At 41.5% G+C, this 18,691-nt stretch overlaps 1 protein-coding gene across 1 annotated transcript in view; it reads left to right on the plus strand.

Annotated features, from left to right (window-relative positions):
• The first annotated feature begins 427 nt into the window (after window positions 1–427).
• Window positions 428–18,691, plus strand: part of GRIN3A (glutamate ionotropic receptor NMDA type subunit 3A) — a 203,343-nt gene continuing 185,079 nt past the window's right edge. The window contains exon 1 of the mRNA XM_070459357.1: window positions 428–1,938. Coding sequence (XP_070315458.1) covers window positions 1,240–1,938 — 699 coding nt within the window. The 5' untranslated portion in view covers window positions 428–1,239. The remainder of the gene's footprint in view (window positions 1,939–18,691) is intronic.

Here is an 18,691-nt window from a genome sequence, read left to right on the forward strand (position 1 = left end):
GGAGGACTCTTGGTCTAAACCAGAATCTGCTGTTGAGTGTGCTTGCAAGTATACTTTCAAAGTATTGATATTTTAAATTTCTTGGTCACATAATTGCTTCAAATTTTGTTATAATTCTGAGAACCCCAAAACATTGGGATCCTCAAAAAAAGGGGGGGTCAAATGTCCACGTGCCGAAAAGCAGGAAGCTGAGGATATTAAACGTATATATAGTTCTTGCTTTAATACCTTTAGCTAAAAAAACCGTTAAAAAAGACATCGAAGAGGAGCTTCTTAAAGTCACTGCGTCTTTCAGCCTATCCCAGGGAACCACTGGATTTCAGATTCCTCAAGCGCAACTCCGAATTCTGAATTCGTCTTAGGGCGCAAGGAATATCGCCAACTACAACTGCTGGCCTTGGAGGGGCGAGAACTTGCCAGGGGCGCGGGAAGCGCCACCCGCGACTCTGAACCATCAGCGGGCGTTTAGCGCAGCCAAGCGACAGGCCGGCGCCTGGCTCAGCAACAGGGAGGCGCCGGCTGAGGCGGGGAGAACTTTGCGCTCCGAGCAGAACCACCCTTTGCTGGCCAGTCGCGTCGCTCCTCTGAGGAAGCCGGCGGCGGCGGCGGCGACTGGGCGGAAAGAGGACGAAAGAAAGAAAGGGAGGAAGTAGCGAGGGAAGAAGAAAAATGAAGCCAGAGCTGGGGGAGCCCGCGAGAGGGCGGCCGACGGCGGAGCTAGGAGGATTTGGCTGCTTTCTCGCACCCCAGGTGTGAACCCCCTTCTCCTGCGCGAGGCCAAGGAAATAAGTGGGTCTCGTCTGGGCGGAAAAAGAAGAGTCAAGAATCAAGTGAGCTTCTTGCCTCCTCGCTCACCGTTGCCCCCTAGAAATCCCCTCGGCTTCTCGGCGCAGCCTCCCCGCGGGACCGGACACAGTGCCCGAGCCGCCCTGCGGATGGGGCGGGCAGGGAACGGGCGCCCAAGCCGCGGGTGACCAGCTCCGCCCGCCCCGCTCCGCGCAGGGACCGGGCGGGCAGAGGATGCGAGGCGGAGGGACTTGGGAGCGGGTTCTGAGACCGCCGAGGGCGCGCTAGCCTCCCACTTGGATGGCCCAGAGTCCGCTCCAGCTCCTGGGACCGCTTCGCCAAGCCGAGTGAGCGGCGCGCGGGACCTGGGGGCGGAGACCTTAGGCGGCGGCTGCTGCAGCGGGGTGAGGCGGGCGCAGGAGGGGGCGCGCTTTCTCCCTGCGGGTCTCAGTAATGAGGAGACTGAGTTTGTGGTGGCTGCTGAGCAGGGTCTGTCTGCTGCTGCCGCCGCCCTGCGCTCTGGTGCTGGCCGGGGTGCCTGGCTCCTCCTCGCACCCGCAGCCCTGCCAGATCCTCAAGCGCATCGGACACGCGGTGAGGGTGGGCGCGGTGCACTTGCAGCCCTGGACCACGGCCCCCCGCGCGGCCAGCCGCACCCCGGACGGCAGCCGGACAGGCGCCCAGCGAGATGAACCTGAGCCAGGGACTTGGCTGCCCCCGGCGCCCTCGCCAGGCGCACGCTGGTTGGGGAGCGCCCTGCATGGCCGGGGGCCGCCGGGCGCACGGAAGCCGGGGGAGGGCGCCAGGGCCGAGACCCTTTGGCCTCGGGACGCCCTCCTCTTCGCCGTGGACAACCTGAACCGAGTGGAAGGACTGCTGCCCTACAACCTGTCTTTGGAAGTAGTGATGGCCATCGAGGCGGGCCTGGGCGACCTGCCGCTCTTGCCCTTCTCCTCTCCTAGCTCGCCGTGGAGCAGTGACCCTTTCTCCTTCCTGCAGAGCGTGTGCCACACCGTGGTGGTGCAAGGGGTATCGGCGCTGCTCGCCTTCCCTCAGAGCCTGGGGGAGATGATGGAGCTCGACTTGGTCAGCTCCGTCCTGCATATTCCAGTCATCAGCATCGTGCGCTACGAGTTTCCACGGGAGAGTCAGGTGAGGGGAGTCTGACGCTTGGAGTGGAGATGGACGCCACTAGGGGCCGGGACGGTAGCGGGGGCGGGGGTGGGGAGGATGGGTGGAGGGCGGGGAGGGAAAACCCGGGTGAAGACCTTAGGGGCGTGGGGCTTTACAACTTTGATATTGTTTGAAGATCGGACCATATCTGTAGGTTATAGGTAGAAGGATCTCAGTAGAAGTAAAATAAAACATATCAAAACTCAGATGGAAATAAATGAGAGGGAGCCTGGTGGGCAACCGTCTATGGGGTCACACAGAGTCAGACACGACTGAAGTGACTTAGCAGCAGCAGAGGGAGCAAGATGGAAGGAAGAAAGTGGGAGAATAAGCGAAAGTCTTCACGTTTTGACCAGCTGGGAGAAACCTAGCGGTTACCCGATGGAAGTTGAAGTCCCAAGTTCAGGAGCGTAGAGAGCTATCGAGGTTCTAATGACTAGCGCGGGGGATGGGCATAGAAGAGCCCAGATTGCCAGTCTTTCAGTCCCTGGAGGAACTCTGAAAGAAACTGTCATAAAGAGCACCTGCCCTCTCTGACTTTGGACGATGTCCCTGAGCTTTAGGCGATGGTGTAAAGAAAACACCTCCCTCTGAATTCCTGTGCGTAAACATGAAATCTGCAATTAGTACAGAAGCAATAGGTAGTCTGGTAATTAGTTTTGTATATTGAAAGGCATTAAAAACATAATGATACTGGAAAAATGGGTGGGAGGACTCTTTTGGGTTTGTGTCTTTGTCCCTACCCTCTCTCAATGTGATGTGGCTTCAGAAACTGGCTATGTTTAGTTGTGTTCTCAGCCCATTTCTGCACCAATTGTCTAGAAATAAAGAAGACTAATGATTTCATTTCCTATGGGTTAAATGTGTGTGTGTGGTTTCAATAGAGGAAGCTATTTGTGAACTTAACTGTTGACAATTAATAATAAGATAAATATTTTTTTTAAGTCAGGGTCCTCTTAGCAGTGGGAGTGTTCTGAATTTTGTGCATTGTTTTTTAGTAAGATATCAAGCATTTAAGCATTGCACAAAGTATTTATGAAACAAATAGGTAATTGTCTTTGGTCCCATTTTAAAGACTGAGAAACTGAGGAAATTTCAGAGGCTTGATCCACATTGGTTGGTATATTAGTAAAAGAGTCCAGACTTAGAAGAATTTCTCTATATCATTTTCACTCTGTCACTGTAGCTGGAAAAAATATTTCTAATCTTTCTTCTTTCACTTTGATATATATATATACAGAGATAAGAAATAAAATGAGTAAGAGCAAATACATATGAAAAGTTTGATCAAATCTATGCATAATATATGGAGACAGTACTGAAGGTTTCTTTTTCTAGAAAAGCAAATCTTAACATTTTTAATCTTAGGAAGGGTGGGTTCAGGCTACTGCAGTTGCCCAGAAGATTCCTATTTAATGTTGAACTGTAGAGATTTGATCTGCAGAGTGCAGACTAGTTAACTTTAATCTAAAATACTTCTGTCACCTGAATCTGAATGACTATAGGCAGCAGATGGGAAGGCTTGGAAAACACAGGTGCACAATGCTGCCAATAGCCAGAGTGTTATAAACATGAAATTGCATCCATAGGGGTGTATCATTATTAATATATATGCAGAATCAGACATAACAAATGCAAGAGTCAGCATAACTTGCTTCTCATCATTGCTTCCTTGTTACCTAATACTTCATACATGCTGACAGTGTTCATAGTCTCCAGACTTCTTTCCATTTGTAGATTGTTTGCCAAGAGTCTTAAATAGCAAGAATTTCCCCCCAAATTAGTGTTCCTTAGTTAGAAGTGAAATTGTCTCTGCTCCTTGATGAATTTTTGTGGTATGCAGCGCACTTCAATAAGGAGACCAGAGAAATTGCGAAGTAGCGTCTAGAATCAGTAAATTTCAAAGCTTTAGGACCATTGGAGGGCAGAGAGTCCTCCAGGACAACCCTTGCAAGCTGACAATAAGATAAATACTGTGTCAAGCACATTTGCTTCTGTACTTCAATTCAGAAGTGTATTTAAAATCACTGTTGTCATTGTTACTTTCATGGCACACATCTTGAAAGGGGGGAATTATTGTTTTTAACTTAAATCTAGTTTGGCCAACTGAGGACATTTTCTTTCATTTATCTTTGTATTTTAAATTCAAACATATCTAACCTGTCTTACTTTTAGTATATAATTTAAATGTCTTTCTATAATGTTCTATATTAAAAATGTCCAGCTCAATGCCAAGTCACTGTAATATGTCATTTTAGGATATGACCATCATCTGCTTTCAGCAAAAATAAAAACTGATCTTTCCCTGGCTTCTCCTGAAAAGTGGAATTTTCTCTAATACAGTGATGGGATTTTTTTTTAAACTTTCTAAATATAAAAGCATGATGAAGTCATTTTACACATTAAATAAAATTGGCTTAAATTAGCCACTGTCCTTATTAGAGTCTCCTGCCCAGTGACCTAGTTTGTTGACTGTGCCAGTGCCTAAATAAAGGATTCTAGAAGAGGGTGGACTTGTCCACACAATCATACAAATCAAAATTGCTTTCAGAGCAGGAGCAGCAACAGTGTTTTCTCCCACTTTCTTTTGGTCTACTGATATTTTTATATGAAACCTAATTAATAACTAATGGTTTGAATCACATCCTGCCACAACTCCTAAATGGAGATACCACTGAAATGATCAACCCCCTGAGAAGAGCATAGTCATTTTATTTCAATATACTGTTCATTCAGGACATAAACACATAGGTCCATCAGCTTGGATGGAACAAACTTCCTTCAAGCATGGAAATCCCTTAAAAATAAGATTGTTAGCTAACCTCCCTGCCTTGGAAATCATATGTGTATTATCAGTACATAGTAAAAGCTTAATACAATACTACACATAGGATAAGGTCAAAGCATTCTTCCATCCCCAAAATTCTGACTTTATTACACCCAAATCTCCACTGAAGGCTAGCCGAATTCTGTTCCTATGACCTTCCAATAATGATGCTCCACATGGATCCAGTTACATTTAAGTTACTTGAAGTTTGTTACTATAAGCTCCTACAGTTCCTTCTTTCTCTTCACATCCCCTACTACTTTTTCTTCGGAGAGTTTTGTATAGTTTCTCCAAAGATAACACCTCAAAATTTACTTGCTAAGGCAGTGACAGATACACATTTCTTTCTAAAATGTATCTCATGTTAATTCCATGTTGGTCTCATTAGACAAAATTAATGGAGTAATATAATTGGCTTAGATTCAAACCCATGCAATTAAGAAGAGACTACACTGCTATTTTCATCTCTCATTGAATGTACCATCCACAATGTATATCATGAACTATATATGCCAACTAATTAATATATGTTTATTCCCATGGGAATGTAAGGATTTTTAGATGGTCTATTTTTATAATACAGGGATAAGTACTGAATTCTGTTTATTAGAATTTGACTAGCATGGTGCCACTTTTGTATGGTACAGGGGGAAAAGCAATGATGTCACAACATAACTTACCTGCCTCATGAAGGGACAAGTGAAGGACATTTCTTTTTAAAACATCTGCTCTCAATTGTAGTAGTTTTCCTTGACTTTCTGCACATAGGCACTGTCCTCTCTCTGGAAGAAACATATTCTTCTACAGTTCATGATGAAGGGCTGAGGTAGCACCTAATTATTGCTAACTTGAAGATAAACGATTTCAAATTCAACGTCAAATGATGCAAAACTTTTCTTAGCAGTATAGGCTCCTCTTGAAAAACAAACCTAGGACTAATTTGGAAGTTTTTATTTTTAATCTGGCAAATTTTTATAGCACTTATTTTTCTACATAAATAGAGCAGAGACATTAGAAAACACCATTCATTGGGCAATTAATCTATCTCACCGCCTTTTCTTTGTGAGTGCCAGAGAAGAGTCCATAGAGAATCTTGGGTCTTGATCTCCTTGGCTGTTACATCTTGGGGTTAACTTATGATTGAATCAACTGAAGACCAATTTTGGTGTCTAATTCCTTTCTGTTTTATCTTCTGCTGTGGCAGAAGTTACCTTGGATTTTGTGCCATTAGATTGTATTTCATGAATAGCAAGTAGCAAGTCTTAGTCACTCAGTCATGTCCTACTCTTTCCAACTCCATGGACTGTAGCCCACCAGCCTCCTCTGTCCATGGAATTCTCCAGGCAAGAATATTGGAGTGGGTAGCCTTTCCCTTCTCCAGCGGATCTTTCCAATCCAGGGATCAAACCCAGGTCTTCTGCACTGCAGGCAGATTCTTTACCATCTGAGCCACCAGTCATTAACCAATCATTTTGGTTAAATGAGCACAGTCATTGGAAGGTATATTAAATAGTACTCAGGAGACTCAATCTACCCCTGCCTCTTACTGGCCATGGAATTTTAGGGAGGTGCCTCTGGTCTCTGAGCATCTAGGCTTGTCAATCAAAAGAAGGTTGACTTCACCAATCTGACAGAGTTGTTTTGTGAATCAAATAAAGTGATGCACTGTGAAAAAATTTATAGTGTTAGCTAAATAACCAGTAGAGAGGTGTTAGTTTTGATCTGATAAGAATCATCCCAGTCCTAATTCACCACTAATTCTGCATTACTTGTTATTAATCAAAATAAGATTTGATTCACAGTGTAATGTGTCTTCATCTTCCACCTTACTCTCTACCCACTCCCTCATTTTAATTCTCTCAAAAGTGGGTTTAGCACCCACCTCCTGCCAAACAACTGTGTTCCTGAATAGTTTACCCCCTTTCCTAGGATTAGAAGACATGCCAAAGGTACTGTTTCTATACCAATGGCAAATTTTTGTAAATGCACATCATCAATGCAGTTTCTAGAGCCTTAGTTATTACCATAGAAGCTTTAATAAGATGCCCAATAACATTTTTCAGAAATGTTGGTCTCTCATACATCTTCTGTAGGAGAACTTAGAGTAGTTTGCTTGCAAGACTATGGCCACAGGTCTAACCTCTCTACCCCAACTTCTCCTGCCAAACCTCTAAGCACACAGTTTGGCTCATCTGAAATTATTTCCCTGGAAAGTCTTTCTTGACAAAGCAGTGTGTTGCTTCACAAGCTCCTTATGTCATCTTGGACAGGCAACAGTAGGCAGACTAGCTGCTTTGGGTATCACTGCCCTAAGCAGCACTGTGGAGCTCAATAGCAAGGCATTGCATACTTTAGTGGCACCACACAATGTAGAGATGACTTCTTTCTCTTTCTTCCTGCCTAGTCTAGCTGCTGCTACTCACATCCACAAAAGAGGAAAGAAACAGTCCAGCACTCAAAATGGGATGCAAAATCTCTAAAACTAGGCAGGAAAGAAGAAAGAACATCTCAGCATCTGTCACACTGCTTCTTGAGTAAATACATGAATAACAAACTAATGAAAATCTTTAAGCCACTATTTCTTTCTCAGATCTTTCCTATGGGGGATGGTGGGAAAAGAAAGTATTAGAAAAAAGATAAACAAGGAGTAAGCCAGCCACCTTCCCCTAACCTGTTACATCAGCTAGACTTGCAGCTCTTCCGAATATAAAGGTTCAGACACTTTCAGGGGAGACTGTGTTTCTCCTCCATTGAGGGAACAGGTTGATCTTACTGACCTGGGCTGGTATTGCGTCAGCTGGAGAAAACTGACCATGAAAAGCTAGTATCTGGTTGGCCAGGGATGGTCTGTCTGTAGAGATAAAACTTCAAGGATTCAAGCAGTAAAGAATTAAGCAGGATGACTTTTCTTTTAGTGAAGGTGAATTATGCCTCATTGTTATTCATTTGAGACATAGATTTAGGAAAAAATCCAAAAAAAATTTACATTTACATAAAATTTGTGCTTTTCAAGGCTCGTTCACAAATGTACTCATAACATCCCTTTAACAGTCTTGTGAGGAAAATAACAATGTATAGACAACATAAAAGGATAGAAAGAGCTATGCATTATAGAAAGTGAGAGGTCACCGAGAGGAAAAAATACTAAAACCTCCCTATTAATTTAGTATATTTGTCAGCCAATAATCTGAGAATCCATCACTGCTTTTGAATTATTGCAGGAAAAAAGGATAGTTAAAAGCATATTTTACACTATCCAATATAGTTTAATTAAATAAATCATAATATAACTTTACTATGTACCCTTTCAAAAGGAAGATATATTTATTGACACAGAATAAAAAATGTACATGTTTTATGTAAAGTGTGACCTTCTATAAAATATAAAGTCTAGAACTTTGTTAAAAAGTTAAATGTGATTCTAAGTGAATGGTGGAAGTCCAGATTTTCCCCTATGCATGCTTCTTTTTTTCTAAAAATAAGTATGTATTACCTACACAATTAAAAATAATAAGACAGGGACATCCCCAGTGGTCCATGCTCCCAATGCAGGGGGCATGGGTTCAATCCCTGGTCAGAGAACTAAGATCCCACATGATGGTGTGGCCAAATAAATAAATAAAATTTTATTTAAAAAGTTCTCATGCCACAACTAAAGATCCCATGTACCACAGCCAAGACCTGGTGCAGCCAGATAAATAAATATTTTTTAAAAAAATAATAATGCTAATAAGAGTAAAAAGACAAGTCATCTTCACATTTCCTTACCACTGCTTTCAATACTTCAATATGAAAATATAGATTTTAGTAATAAATTAATTGTAGAATATGTTTAAATTTATCTTTTACATCCATATTTTCAATTTTATCCTCAATTATTTTGAGACATGAGCAGTACAGTTAGTGTTTATTTTACAGATCAGACAATAATAACATATAAATGGAAGAAATGCAAGCTAGAGGTGAAAAGAATAGGTTTTTGAGAAGCACAGACCTATGTTTGAATCTTAGCTCTACAGCTTTCTAGACATCATACGATGAGACACATGCCTGATGTCTCCATGCCTCAATTTTTGATCCACAAAATATGACTGTCATAAAGTTATGATGAAGATTGCATATGGTAAAGTTTTCATATCATGTATGCAAAGTTCTAAGCACACCACAGTGTATTCTAATGATCATTCTCTTAGCACATAGTGTTGGCATAACTTAATAGAAAACTAAAATAATCAGAATTAGAGCTCAAATATTCTAGCTTGCTCTCTCTGGAGTACTTCTAAATGCATTTTCAGTATGCAGATGATATTTAAACTTAAGAGATCTGATTCCAGTGGGCCAAGCTTAAGAAACAAACAGATACTGCTGTTTTGAAACCCCATTTAGAGTTCCAACTCACTGAGGTTCACCCTCAGGTTGCTGCTGCTAAGTCACTTCAGTCGTGTCCGACTCTGTACGACCCCATAGACGGCAGCCCACCAGGCTCCCGTCCCTGGGATTCTCCAGGCAAGAACACTGGAGTGGGTTGCCACTCGCTTCTCCAGTGCATGAAAGTGAAAAGTGAAAGTGAAGTCGATCAGTCGTGTCCGACTCTTGGCAACCCCATGGACTGCAGCCCACCAGGCTCCTCCCAGGCAAGAGTAGTGGAGTGGGCTGCCATTGCCTTCTCTGACTCTCAGGTTAGGTATGTGTAAATTTGGTCATCAATGAGGTGAATGATGACCAGTTGTTTTTTATGCATGGGTTCTGAACGATTGAATCTTTGGAGCAGTTACAGAGGTGAAAAATAACATTCTCTTTGTTGATATTAGTGAGGAATGCACAAGTCTTGCTAATTTCTCACAGGCTCCCAGGAACTAAACTTAAGGAACAGCAGAAACATGACACAGTGACAGTTTTGGCTTCTTGGGGGAGAGGAGGAGAAGAGGGTTTTTAGAAAGGGGAGAGTCTCAACTTGATGTGGATTTAAGGTTACAAGTTTCCCTTTTTTCATGCAGACTCTACCCATACTAATGGATCTAACTTGTGGCATTTATTAGATCCAAGTTTAGGGACAGTAGCATTGTTACATGGGCTTTCCAGGTGATGCTAAAGATAAAAAACCCGCCTACCAATGCAGAACACATAATAGAAGAAGATTTAATCCTGATCAGGAAGATTCCCTGGAGGAGGACATGTAAACCCATTCCAGTATTCTTATCTGCAGAATCCCATGGACAGAGGAGCCTAGTGGGCTATAGTCCATGGGGTCGCACAGAGTCAGACATGACTGAGTGACTAACACACACACACACAGCTGTGTTATATACTAAGGGTTACAAAAGATATCCATAAAACAAACTCTGTGTTTGATTGAATCCTGGCTGTATCAAAATTGTTTGATGCATTTACAGCTTTCAGGGACTTTTAAAATGTGAGTCACTTTTCTGATTATGAAAGTAATGCATATGTGCTACTGCCCCAAGGGTGTCTTGACATATCCTTGAGTAACATTTTTTATGTATTTTATTCTCTCAAGGATAATGCTTTAGAATTTTTAGAGACACTTGGATACAAGTAAAGAAAGCCTTATTGTCACTGTACATTGGAATCAAAGAACAGAAAAAAAGAATTCAGCTTTTTAAAAAAACATTTCTGAAAAGTCAGAGTTGACATGGCTTTTGAAGCATGGACTTTCAGAGTTGGTGGTTTTTCTGTATTAAAGGGTGGTATTTTCCTTTATATTTGAGCCTGGCTTTGTATTTTCAAGGCTCTGCAAATGCTGAGCCTGTACAGTTCTGAACAATGGCTCTGTCTGGATCTTTCGGCAGCATTCTTAGGAATGACTTAGACATGGGTTGTCACTACTTTCCCCTCAGTTAGGGGTGGTCATTAGCTGAACTTTCAGTACGGAGGCTTTGGCTACATAGAATCTGTTGGTGTTTATTTCCTATTGAAAGCCTCAACTCAAAGCCAAACAAAAGTTGGATGAATACTCTCCAGTTAAAAAATAAAAATTTTTATTTCCATAAACGAAGTTGGATGCTCAGCATGTCTTTATCTAATAGAATTACTATCTGGCTCAGTTGTGGAATTCTATTTGTTCAGTCCCAGCCAGAGGTACTTAAACAAGGATTCCATTTAACAAAGAATTTGCTTCTATGTGTTGTGAATTTAATAGGTTCAGATAGAGAGCTGTTATTGTTTTGATGCTATACGAGGAATTAATTTGAGTCATGTCATACAGTGTGTTATACACAGAAGGAAATGCTTCGGTGTACACCTGAAAACGACTGGTAAATCCAAGCCTAAATTAAGCTAATGTACCTTCGCCTGGTTGCAAGTACAGGGCGCCATCTAGTGGTCCTTAAAGTATAGCTTTAAGTTAAAACGAAAGACTCCAACCTCTCAAGGCAAGAAAAGGACTCCAAGAAGCTGTTAGTCCTTTTCCTGGTCTTTTGTCTGTGGGACATCTAGGTTAGTCTATCTAAGAAAAGATCTAATTTTGCCTTCTAAGAATTTCCAACAATCTCTGCTGTTCTGCCACCATAATTGCAGTCGTATACCTTAAAGAATACACACCTCAGAGTGTGTATCTAGGGAAGTTTGGAGAAAAATGTGAGTAACTTTAGAAATGTAGGATGGTTAATTATTTTTAGTAGCTGTATTATCACTTTGTTTTATAATGCAGCTTGAAAAGATGTAGCCATTTTATTGTGTTAAGCATATCATTTGTTCCTTTATTCTGATTATAAAAAGTTATGTTCTTTGTGGATAATTCTGAAAGTTAATAAAATGCCAAAGAATAAAATAAAAATTGCTCATAAACCCACAGCCCAGAGTTCTAGACATATGTATGTGTTATAAAATTGGGATCATGTCATTTTATGAAATTGCTTAACATGTAAACATCTTCCCATATCATTAATGTTTTTTCTATTTTTTAATGGCTTGATAGTTTGCCTTTGAATGGGCTGTTTCATGATTGGTTTAACCAGCCCCTGTTGTTTGGACTAAGTTTTTGCCATGAAAGGATAAATGACACTGCTACTAATGGGACTTTACTTTCATCCTCCTTAACATTCTTATAGATTTGGTGCTGTGGAACACCCTCTGCTTGAGTTCTGTGTCACCATCATAGTTTTCTTTATTTCATTTTTTCTTTTTTAGCCCCTTCATTGCCTTTCAGTGATTGTGCTTCCTGTTATTTGACCCCTTGTAGTAATAACCACGACTGAAGTGACAGCAGCAGCAGCAGTAATAACCACAGTGCTGTGCTGTTCAGTTTTTAAAATTGTTTTAATTGGTGGAACATTGCTTTACAATCTTGTGTTGCTTTCTGCTGTAGATGAGAGGCAGCCATAATTATATACACATCCCTTCGCTCATGAGCCTCCCTCTCCTCCCCCACCATCCCGCCCCTCTGGGTCATCAGAGAGTGCCAGGCTGGGCTCCCTGTGTCATTTAGCAACTTCCCACTAACCATCTATTTTGCACATGATACTGTATATATGTCAGTGCTACTTTCTCAATCTGCCCCACCCTCACCTTCCCATCGGAGAAGGCAATGGCACCCCACTCCAGTCCTCTTGCCTGGAAAATCCCATGGACGGAGGAGCCTGGTGGGCTGCAGTCCACGGGGTCGCCAAGAGTCGGACACCACTGAGCGACTTCCCTTTCACTTTTCGCTTTCATGCATTGGAGGAAATGGCAACCCACTCCAGTGTTCTTGCCTGGAGAATCCCAGGGACGGGGGAGCCTGGTGGGCTGCCGTCTATGGGGTCGCACAGAGTCGGACGTGACTGAAGTGACTTAGCAGCAGCAGCAGCACCTTCCCATGCTGTGTCCACAAATCCATCTCTACTAGTTTCATCAGTACCATTTTTCTAGATTCCATATATATGCACTAATATACGATACTTGTTTTTCTCTTTCTGACTTACTTCACTATGCATAAGAGGCTCTAAGTTCATCCACCTCACTACAACTGACTTAAATCTGTTTCTTTTTATGGCCAAGTAATAGTCCATTGTGTGTATGTATAACTTCTTTGTCCATTCATCTACTGATGGACATCTAGGTTGCTTCCATGTCCTGTCTATTGTAAATACTGCTTCAATGATCATTGGGGTACATGTATCTTTTAGAGTTGTAGTTTTCTCAGGGTACATGCCCAGTAATGGAATTGCTGGGTCATATGGTAGATTTATTCCTAGTTTAAGGAATCTCTATACTGTTTTCCATAATGGCTGTATCCGGTATATTCTTATCAATAGTGCAGGAGGATTCCCTTTTCTCCACATCCTCTCCAGCATATATTGTTTGTATTTTGATGATGACCATTCTGACCGGTGTGAGGTAACACCTCATTGTAGTTTTGAATTGCATTTCTCCAATAATGAGCGATGTTGAGCATCTTTTCATGGGTTTATTGGCCATCTGTATGTCTTGAAATGTCTGTTTAGATCTGCCCATTTTTTGACTGGGTTGTTTGTTTTTCTGATATGGAAATGTATGAACTGCTTCTATATTTTAGAGATTAACCCTTTGTCAGTTGCTTTGTTTGCAATTATTTTCTCCTGTTCTGAAGGTTGTCTTTTCAACTTGTTTATAGATTCCTTTGCTATGCAAAAGCTTTTAAGTTAATAGATCTCATTTGTGTATTTTTGTATTTATTTCAGTTAATCTAGGAGGTGGGTCAGAGAGAATCTTGCTATGATTTATGTCGAAGAAGTAACTTGCTGTGTTTTCCTCTAAGAGCTTTGTAGTTTCTGGCCTTATATTCAAGTCTTTAATCTATTTTGAGTTTATTTTTGTGTATTGTGTTAGGAATTGTTCTAATTTCATTCTTTTATACGTATCTGTCCAGCACTGCTTACTGAAGAGGCTGTCTTTTCTGCATTGTATTATCCTTGCCTCCTCTGTCAAAGATAAGGTGCTCATATGTGTGTGGGTTTATCTCTGGGCTTTCTATTTTGTTCCATTGGTCTATATTTCTATTTTTATTGTGCTCTCCAATTGATAGCTACTAACCCTATATTAATTTAAGTTCAGTGAAAATAATACAAAATTTAAAAGTCAGTTTCTCAGGCACTCTAAACTCATTTCAAGTTCTCAGTGGCCACATGTGGGTAATGGTTCCTGTATTTGGCAGCACAGATATACAACATTTTCCATCTTCACATAAGTTCTGTTGGACAAGTTCTGTTGGACATTTCTACTGCTCTCTGCAGATGGTGATTGCAGCAATGAAATTAAAAGATACTTACTCCTTGGAAGGAAAGTTACGACCAACCTAGACAGCATATTAAAAAGCAGAGACATTACTTTGCTAATAAAGGTCCATCTAGTCAAGGCTATGGTTTTTCCATTGGTCATGTATGGATATGAGAGTTGGACTATAAAGAAAACTGAGTGCCGAAGAATTGATGCTGTTGAACTGTGGTGTTGGAGAAGACTCTTGAAAGTCCCTTGGACAGCAAGGAGATCCAGCCAGTCCATCCTAAAGGAGATCAGTCCTGGGTGTTCATTGGAAGGACTGATGTTGAAGCTGAAACTCTAATACTTTGGCCACGTGATGCGAAGAGCTGACTCATTTGAAAAGACCCTGATGCTGGGAAAGACTGAGGACAGGAGGAGAAGGGGATGACAGAGGATGAGATGTTTGGATGGCATCATCGACTCGACAGACATGGGTTTGTGTGGACTCCAGGAGTTGGTGATGGACAGGGAGGCCTGGCGTGCTGTGGTTCATGGGGTCGCAAAGAGTCGGACATGACTGAACGACTGAACTAACTGCTCTCTAGGGCTTGGAGTTTTAAGCAACAGAAAACTCATTCCATGGGCTTGAAAATAATGGGTTTATGCTGAAAAACTACGGGAAGCTGACAAGGAATAGAACTGCTTGAGGGGAGCTGGGCTGCGTCACTGGGAAGGTTCTGGGTAGCTACTCTCTTCTTCACTTTCTCTCGGGCCCAGAAGCTGCTCTTCTCAGGGCTCTCCCTTCACATCTGCTCCATCCTCCTCCCTGGAGAGCAGTGTCTTTCTCTGCCCTGCTGTAGCTTCTGCCTGAACATGGTTCTGATTTCCCAAGACAGGACTTAGCCTGAACTCTCTGTGACTTTATCACTCTGATCAAATCATCTGACTGTGTTCCTTATACCCCCTTAGCCCACATTCTCCAGATGTCTAGTTGTCTCAACTCACATAGAATGGTTTCCCCTCCAACTTTCCTTACTCCAAAGAGCAGAGACCAGCCTCCCAAGTGAAGTTCTCAATATAACCTTAAAATACAGCAGGAAATAGAATAGCAAAGCCACTGTTTCAAAAGAACTTATATTCTAGTGAGGGAGGCAGGCAATAAGACATATGAACAAATAAATATATGATATAGTGTTATTAAGTAAAGGCAAGTACAAAGGAGAAAAGTAACTCAGGGTTAAAGACTGGAGAATGACAATGGTTAGTCACAAAGGCTTGCCTGAAGAGGTAACATTGTACCGCTGATAGAAGTAAAGAGTCAGCCATGCAAATTTCTGAGGGAAAGGCATTACAGGCAAAGAGAGCAAAAGTGCAAAGGCCTTGAGGTAGGAAAGAGCATGGCAAAAATTATTTGCTGAATAAATGGATCATCCTTAGTACCATCTATAACACTATTTGCTAACAAGTTCACAGTTTCAAAGAAGAAAGTATAAATAGTGAGGCCATAACCAGATTTACATTCTCAAGATTTAGACTCCTGAATTTTCCTTTTTGCATGTGGTGACACCAAGAATTTCTAACTGGAATGTCCAGTTATCTCTCTGTTTATGTTCTTACCTTAAACTCAAAATATGTAAAGATATCCTCAAATGGTACTCTCTCCCACCTATAACAATATTTCTCATAACATCTCTAGCTTCTCCCTTTTCTTGGCATCTCATTCTGTTGCCTTCCTCAGTATGCTTCGCTTGTCCTTACCTTATTCTTCCTTCTGATTTTCACAAGATACTAGCTGCTCCCACCAACACTCTTGAATAGCCCCCTAATATTTCTAGTTCCTTTCCTCCAAACCATTCTGCACACTGCTTCTAGATAAATCTTCTTAAAGCAAAGTAACTTTCATTCATTTATTCATTCTTTCATTCATTCGGCAAACATAAGGTACACTGCACTGAGTCTAATGCCTCTCCACTGCTCAAAAGACACTTTATTATGGCAATAGTATCATTCTTTTTTCACTCCTCAACACTCCTGATGGATGAAACTCACACCTTAATAACAGTTACCACAGGATTGATTCACAAAATTGGAGCAGGATCTACCAGTCTTAAAGGAATATATCAGATTCTCTAGTTTTTATGGATATCGTTCAAAAAGCATTCCATCCCCCACTCCCAAGATTCTGACATGCCTTCCCTAAAACCAGAAAAACACAGATCAATTACCATCAGCAATCTTACAAAACCTGGTCCTCAAGGGCTTCCACAAGCAGATGAAGATAATTCTTTCTGGTCTGTGACATTCTGTTGAGATACACATGCCCAGAAAATATAAGATCTCTAGGAATTTAAATGTGGTATTTTTTTAAATCGATAAATGTAAATCATCATATTAAAAAGCACTTATCTATTATATATCTATATAGAGAGACAGATATACACCAAGTTGTTGTGATTTGCAGATGAATTAATCTCAATTCAGAATTGATTTTTCCATTGAAGCAATGTTATCTGTGGCTGTTAAGACCTCAGGCCAGACCACAAAACCCTGTTTTGATCATAATAGAGCAGAATTCTGATTTTAGTAGTTCTATAGGCACCAAACACTATCTATAGTAGGCTCTTTTGTTTGAGATGAAGGGGATGTGGAGTGAGGAGGAGAACCAGAAGACCTGTCTTCAAATTATAGCTCCAGAAGCATCTGAAAATGGTTTTGGTAACCTCCCTGAACCTCAGTTTCTTCCATTATAAATTATCAATAGTACTCATTAAACAGGTATTTATGGAAGGCCTCCCATACTATTTTAAAGAATTGATAGGGGTTTAGTGAGTTAATATACATAAAAATACTTTGAACATTCAAATTTTAAAAACAGATGAGAAGCATTTTAATTGAAACATCTTTTTCTTTGAGAAAATGATTCTAATCTAGTTTGAAAAAGCCAAGACATATTTTTGGGTACTCTTGGCAGTAGGAACAGCCTACGTATGTTCTGTCACCCGGCATTGAACTAGCCTGGTCGTTTGTGCATGCTAACTCACCTCAGTCACGTCTGACTCTTTGCAACCCCATGGACTGGAGCCTGTTAGGCTCCTCTATCCATTTGGTTTCTCTAGGCAAGAATACTGAAGTGGGTTGCCATGCCCTCCTCCAGGGGATCTTCCCAGTGTGGTCGTACTGTGACTCCTAAATGGTCAGCAGCAGCTGGAGAGGGAGGAAAGAAGAGGAGGGCTTCCCATCTTCCAAACAGAGACTAAAAGCCTCCTAACTGCTTGCATAGTTCTGCTGCCTATCTTAGACTTGAGGGGGAAGGAGAGAGTTTGAGGACATAACAGGATAGGAGACCCACATCCAGGTCACAGATTAGAATGAGACACTTTGGAAATCAAATATTAAAGCTAAGATTGCCTGCTTATATTCGTGAAAATACATTAGTTAAAAGTTTTGAGATCGCATCGGTTTCCCAATAATACTCCATCATGGGTTAGAAAACTAGAAGATAATTAAATCTCATTCTGACCTTCATTTGAAGTCTGCCTTTAACACTTGCTGGGCAGCAGCCACTTGAAGATCTTCATCAAGAAATAGCTGCAGCTCGGGCCAGGAAATGCTTAGGATCCCCCTCCTGTGATGATGTAACCCTAGGAAAGATCAGGAATAAACCAACAGGCTAACCTTGGCCTATGCCACCTGTGCCTACAGTAGTTCTGTGATCCCCATTCTTGACTTCTCTGCCTGCATTCTTGGCTTCTCCATTAAATTCTTCAAGGTGCCCTCAGAAGAGAGGTGGTTCACTCACTGCTTGAACCCTTTTCCTACTTCCAAAAAATATCATTATTTCCAAACTTTATGCACTCATGTACTACCCTCTTTTCTGTGATCTGTATCTGTGATCACCTATTGCTGTTTTGAAGACTAGCTGTTTTCTTTAAATTTATATTTAAAGGTCTTTTATCAACACTAATGAAAAACCAGTATCCCTTGCCGTAAAGAGAAGTTAATTGTGAAAATAAGTATACAGTGAAAACAAAGCAATTCCAGCTAGGTAGAATTGCCTGAGCCTTTTTGTAAAAGGGAAATTTTCCAGGTGTTAAGGAAGTGTTAAACACATACTGACGCCAAACCGAGGCTTTCTCCTTGATTCAGCAGAAGGATTAAACATTTAATTGAAAAGGGATTAACTTTCTCACTATGCAATTCAGAGTTTTTTAATGTCAAGCCCCCAAAGCAACTTAAAATCTTCTCAGTAACCACCCACACAGCCAAGCTCTAACCTATAGGATGAATTCTAAGCAGCTTTCATGTGACATTCAAGACCTGTCATCATCCAAGCCTGGCTTATTCTCCTCATTTCTTCTAGATACTAAGCACCCCCTACCCCAAGCACTCTGCCCAGTGTTGTTCCAAACCTTGACATATACTGCTCCCACTGCTTAGAATCCCTTTCCCCTCGGGTCTGCCTAAAACTCCTATTTAGCCTTCAAAAGTTTGAGTGTTAGTTGCTCAGTCGTGTTTGACTCTTTGCAACTCCCTGGACTGACTGTAGCCCTCTAGGCTCCTCTGTCCATAGAATTCTCCAGGCAAGAATACTGGAGTGGGTAGCATTCCCTTCTCCATGGGATCTTCTGCATTGCAGGCAGATTCTTTACCGTCTGAGACACCAGGGAAGCCCCTTTAGCCTTCAAAATGTTGCTTAAATATCACCTGTGCACTCTCCTCTCCCAC

Source organism: Odocoileus virginianus, chromosome 31, assembly GCF_023699985.2.
Source record: "Odocoileus virginianus isolate 20LAN1187 ecotype Illinois chromosome 31, Ovbor_1.2, whole genome shotgun sequence".
NCBI classification, from domain to species: domain Eukaryota; kingdom Metazoa; phylum Chordata; class Mammalia; order Artiodactyla; family Cervidae; genus Odocoileus; species Odocoileus virginianus.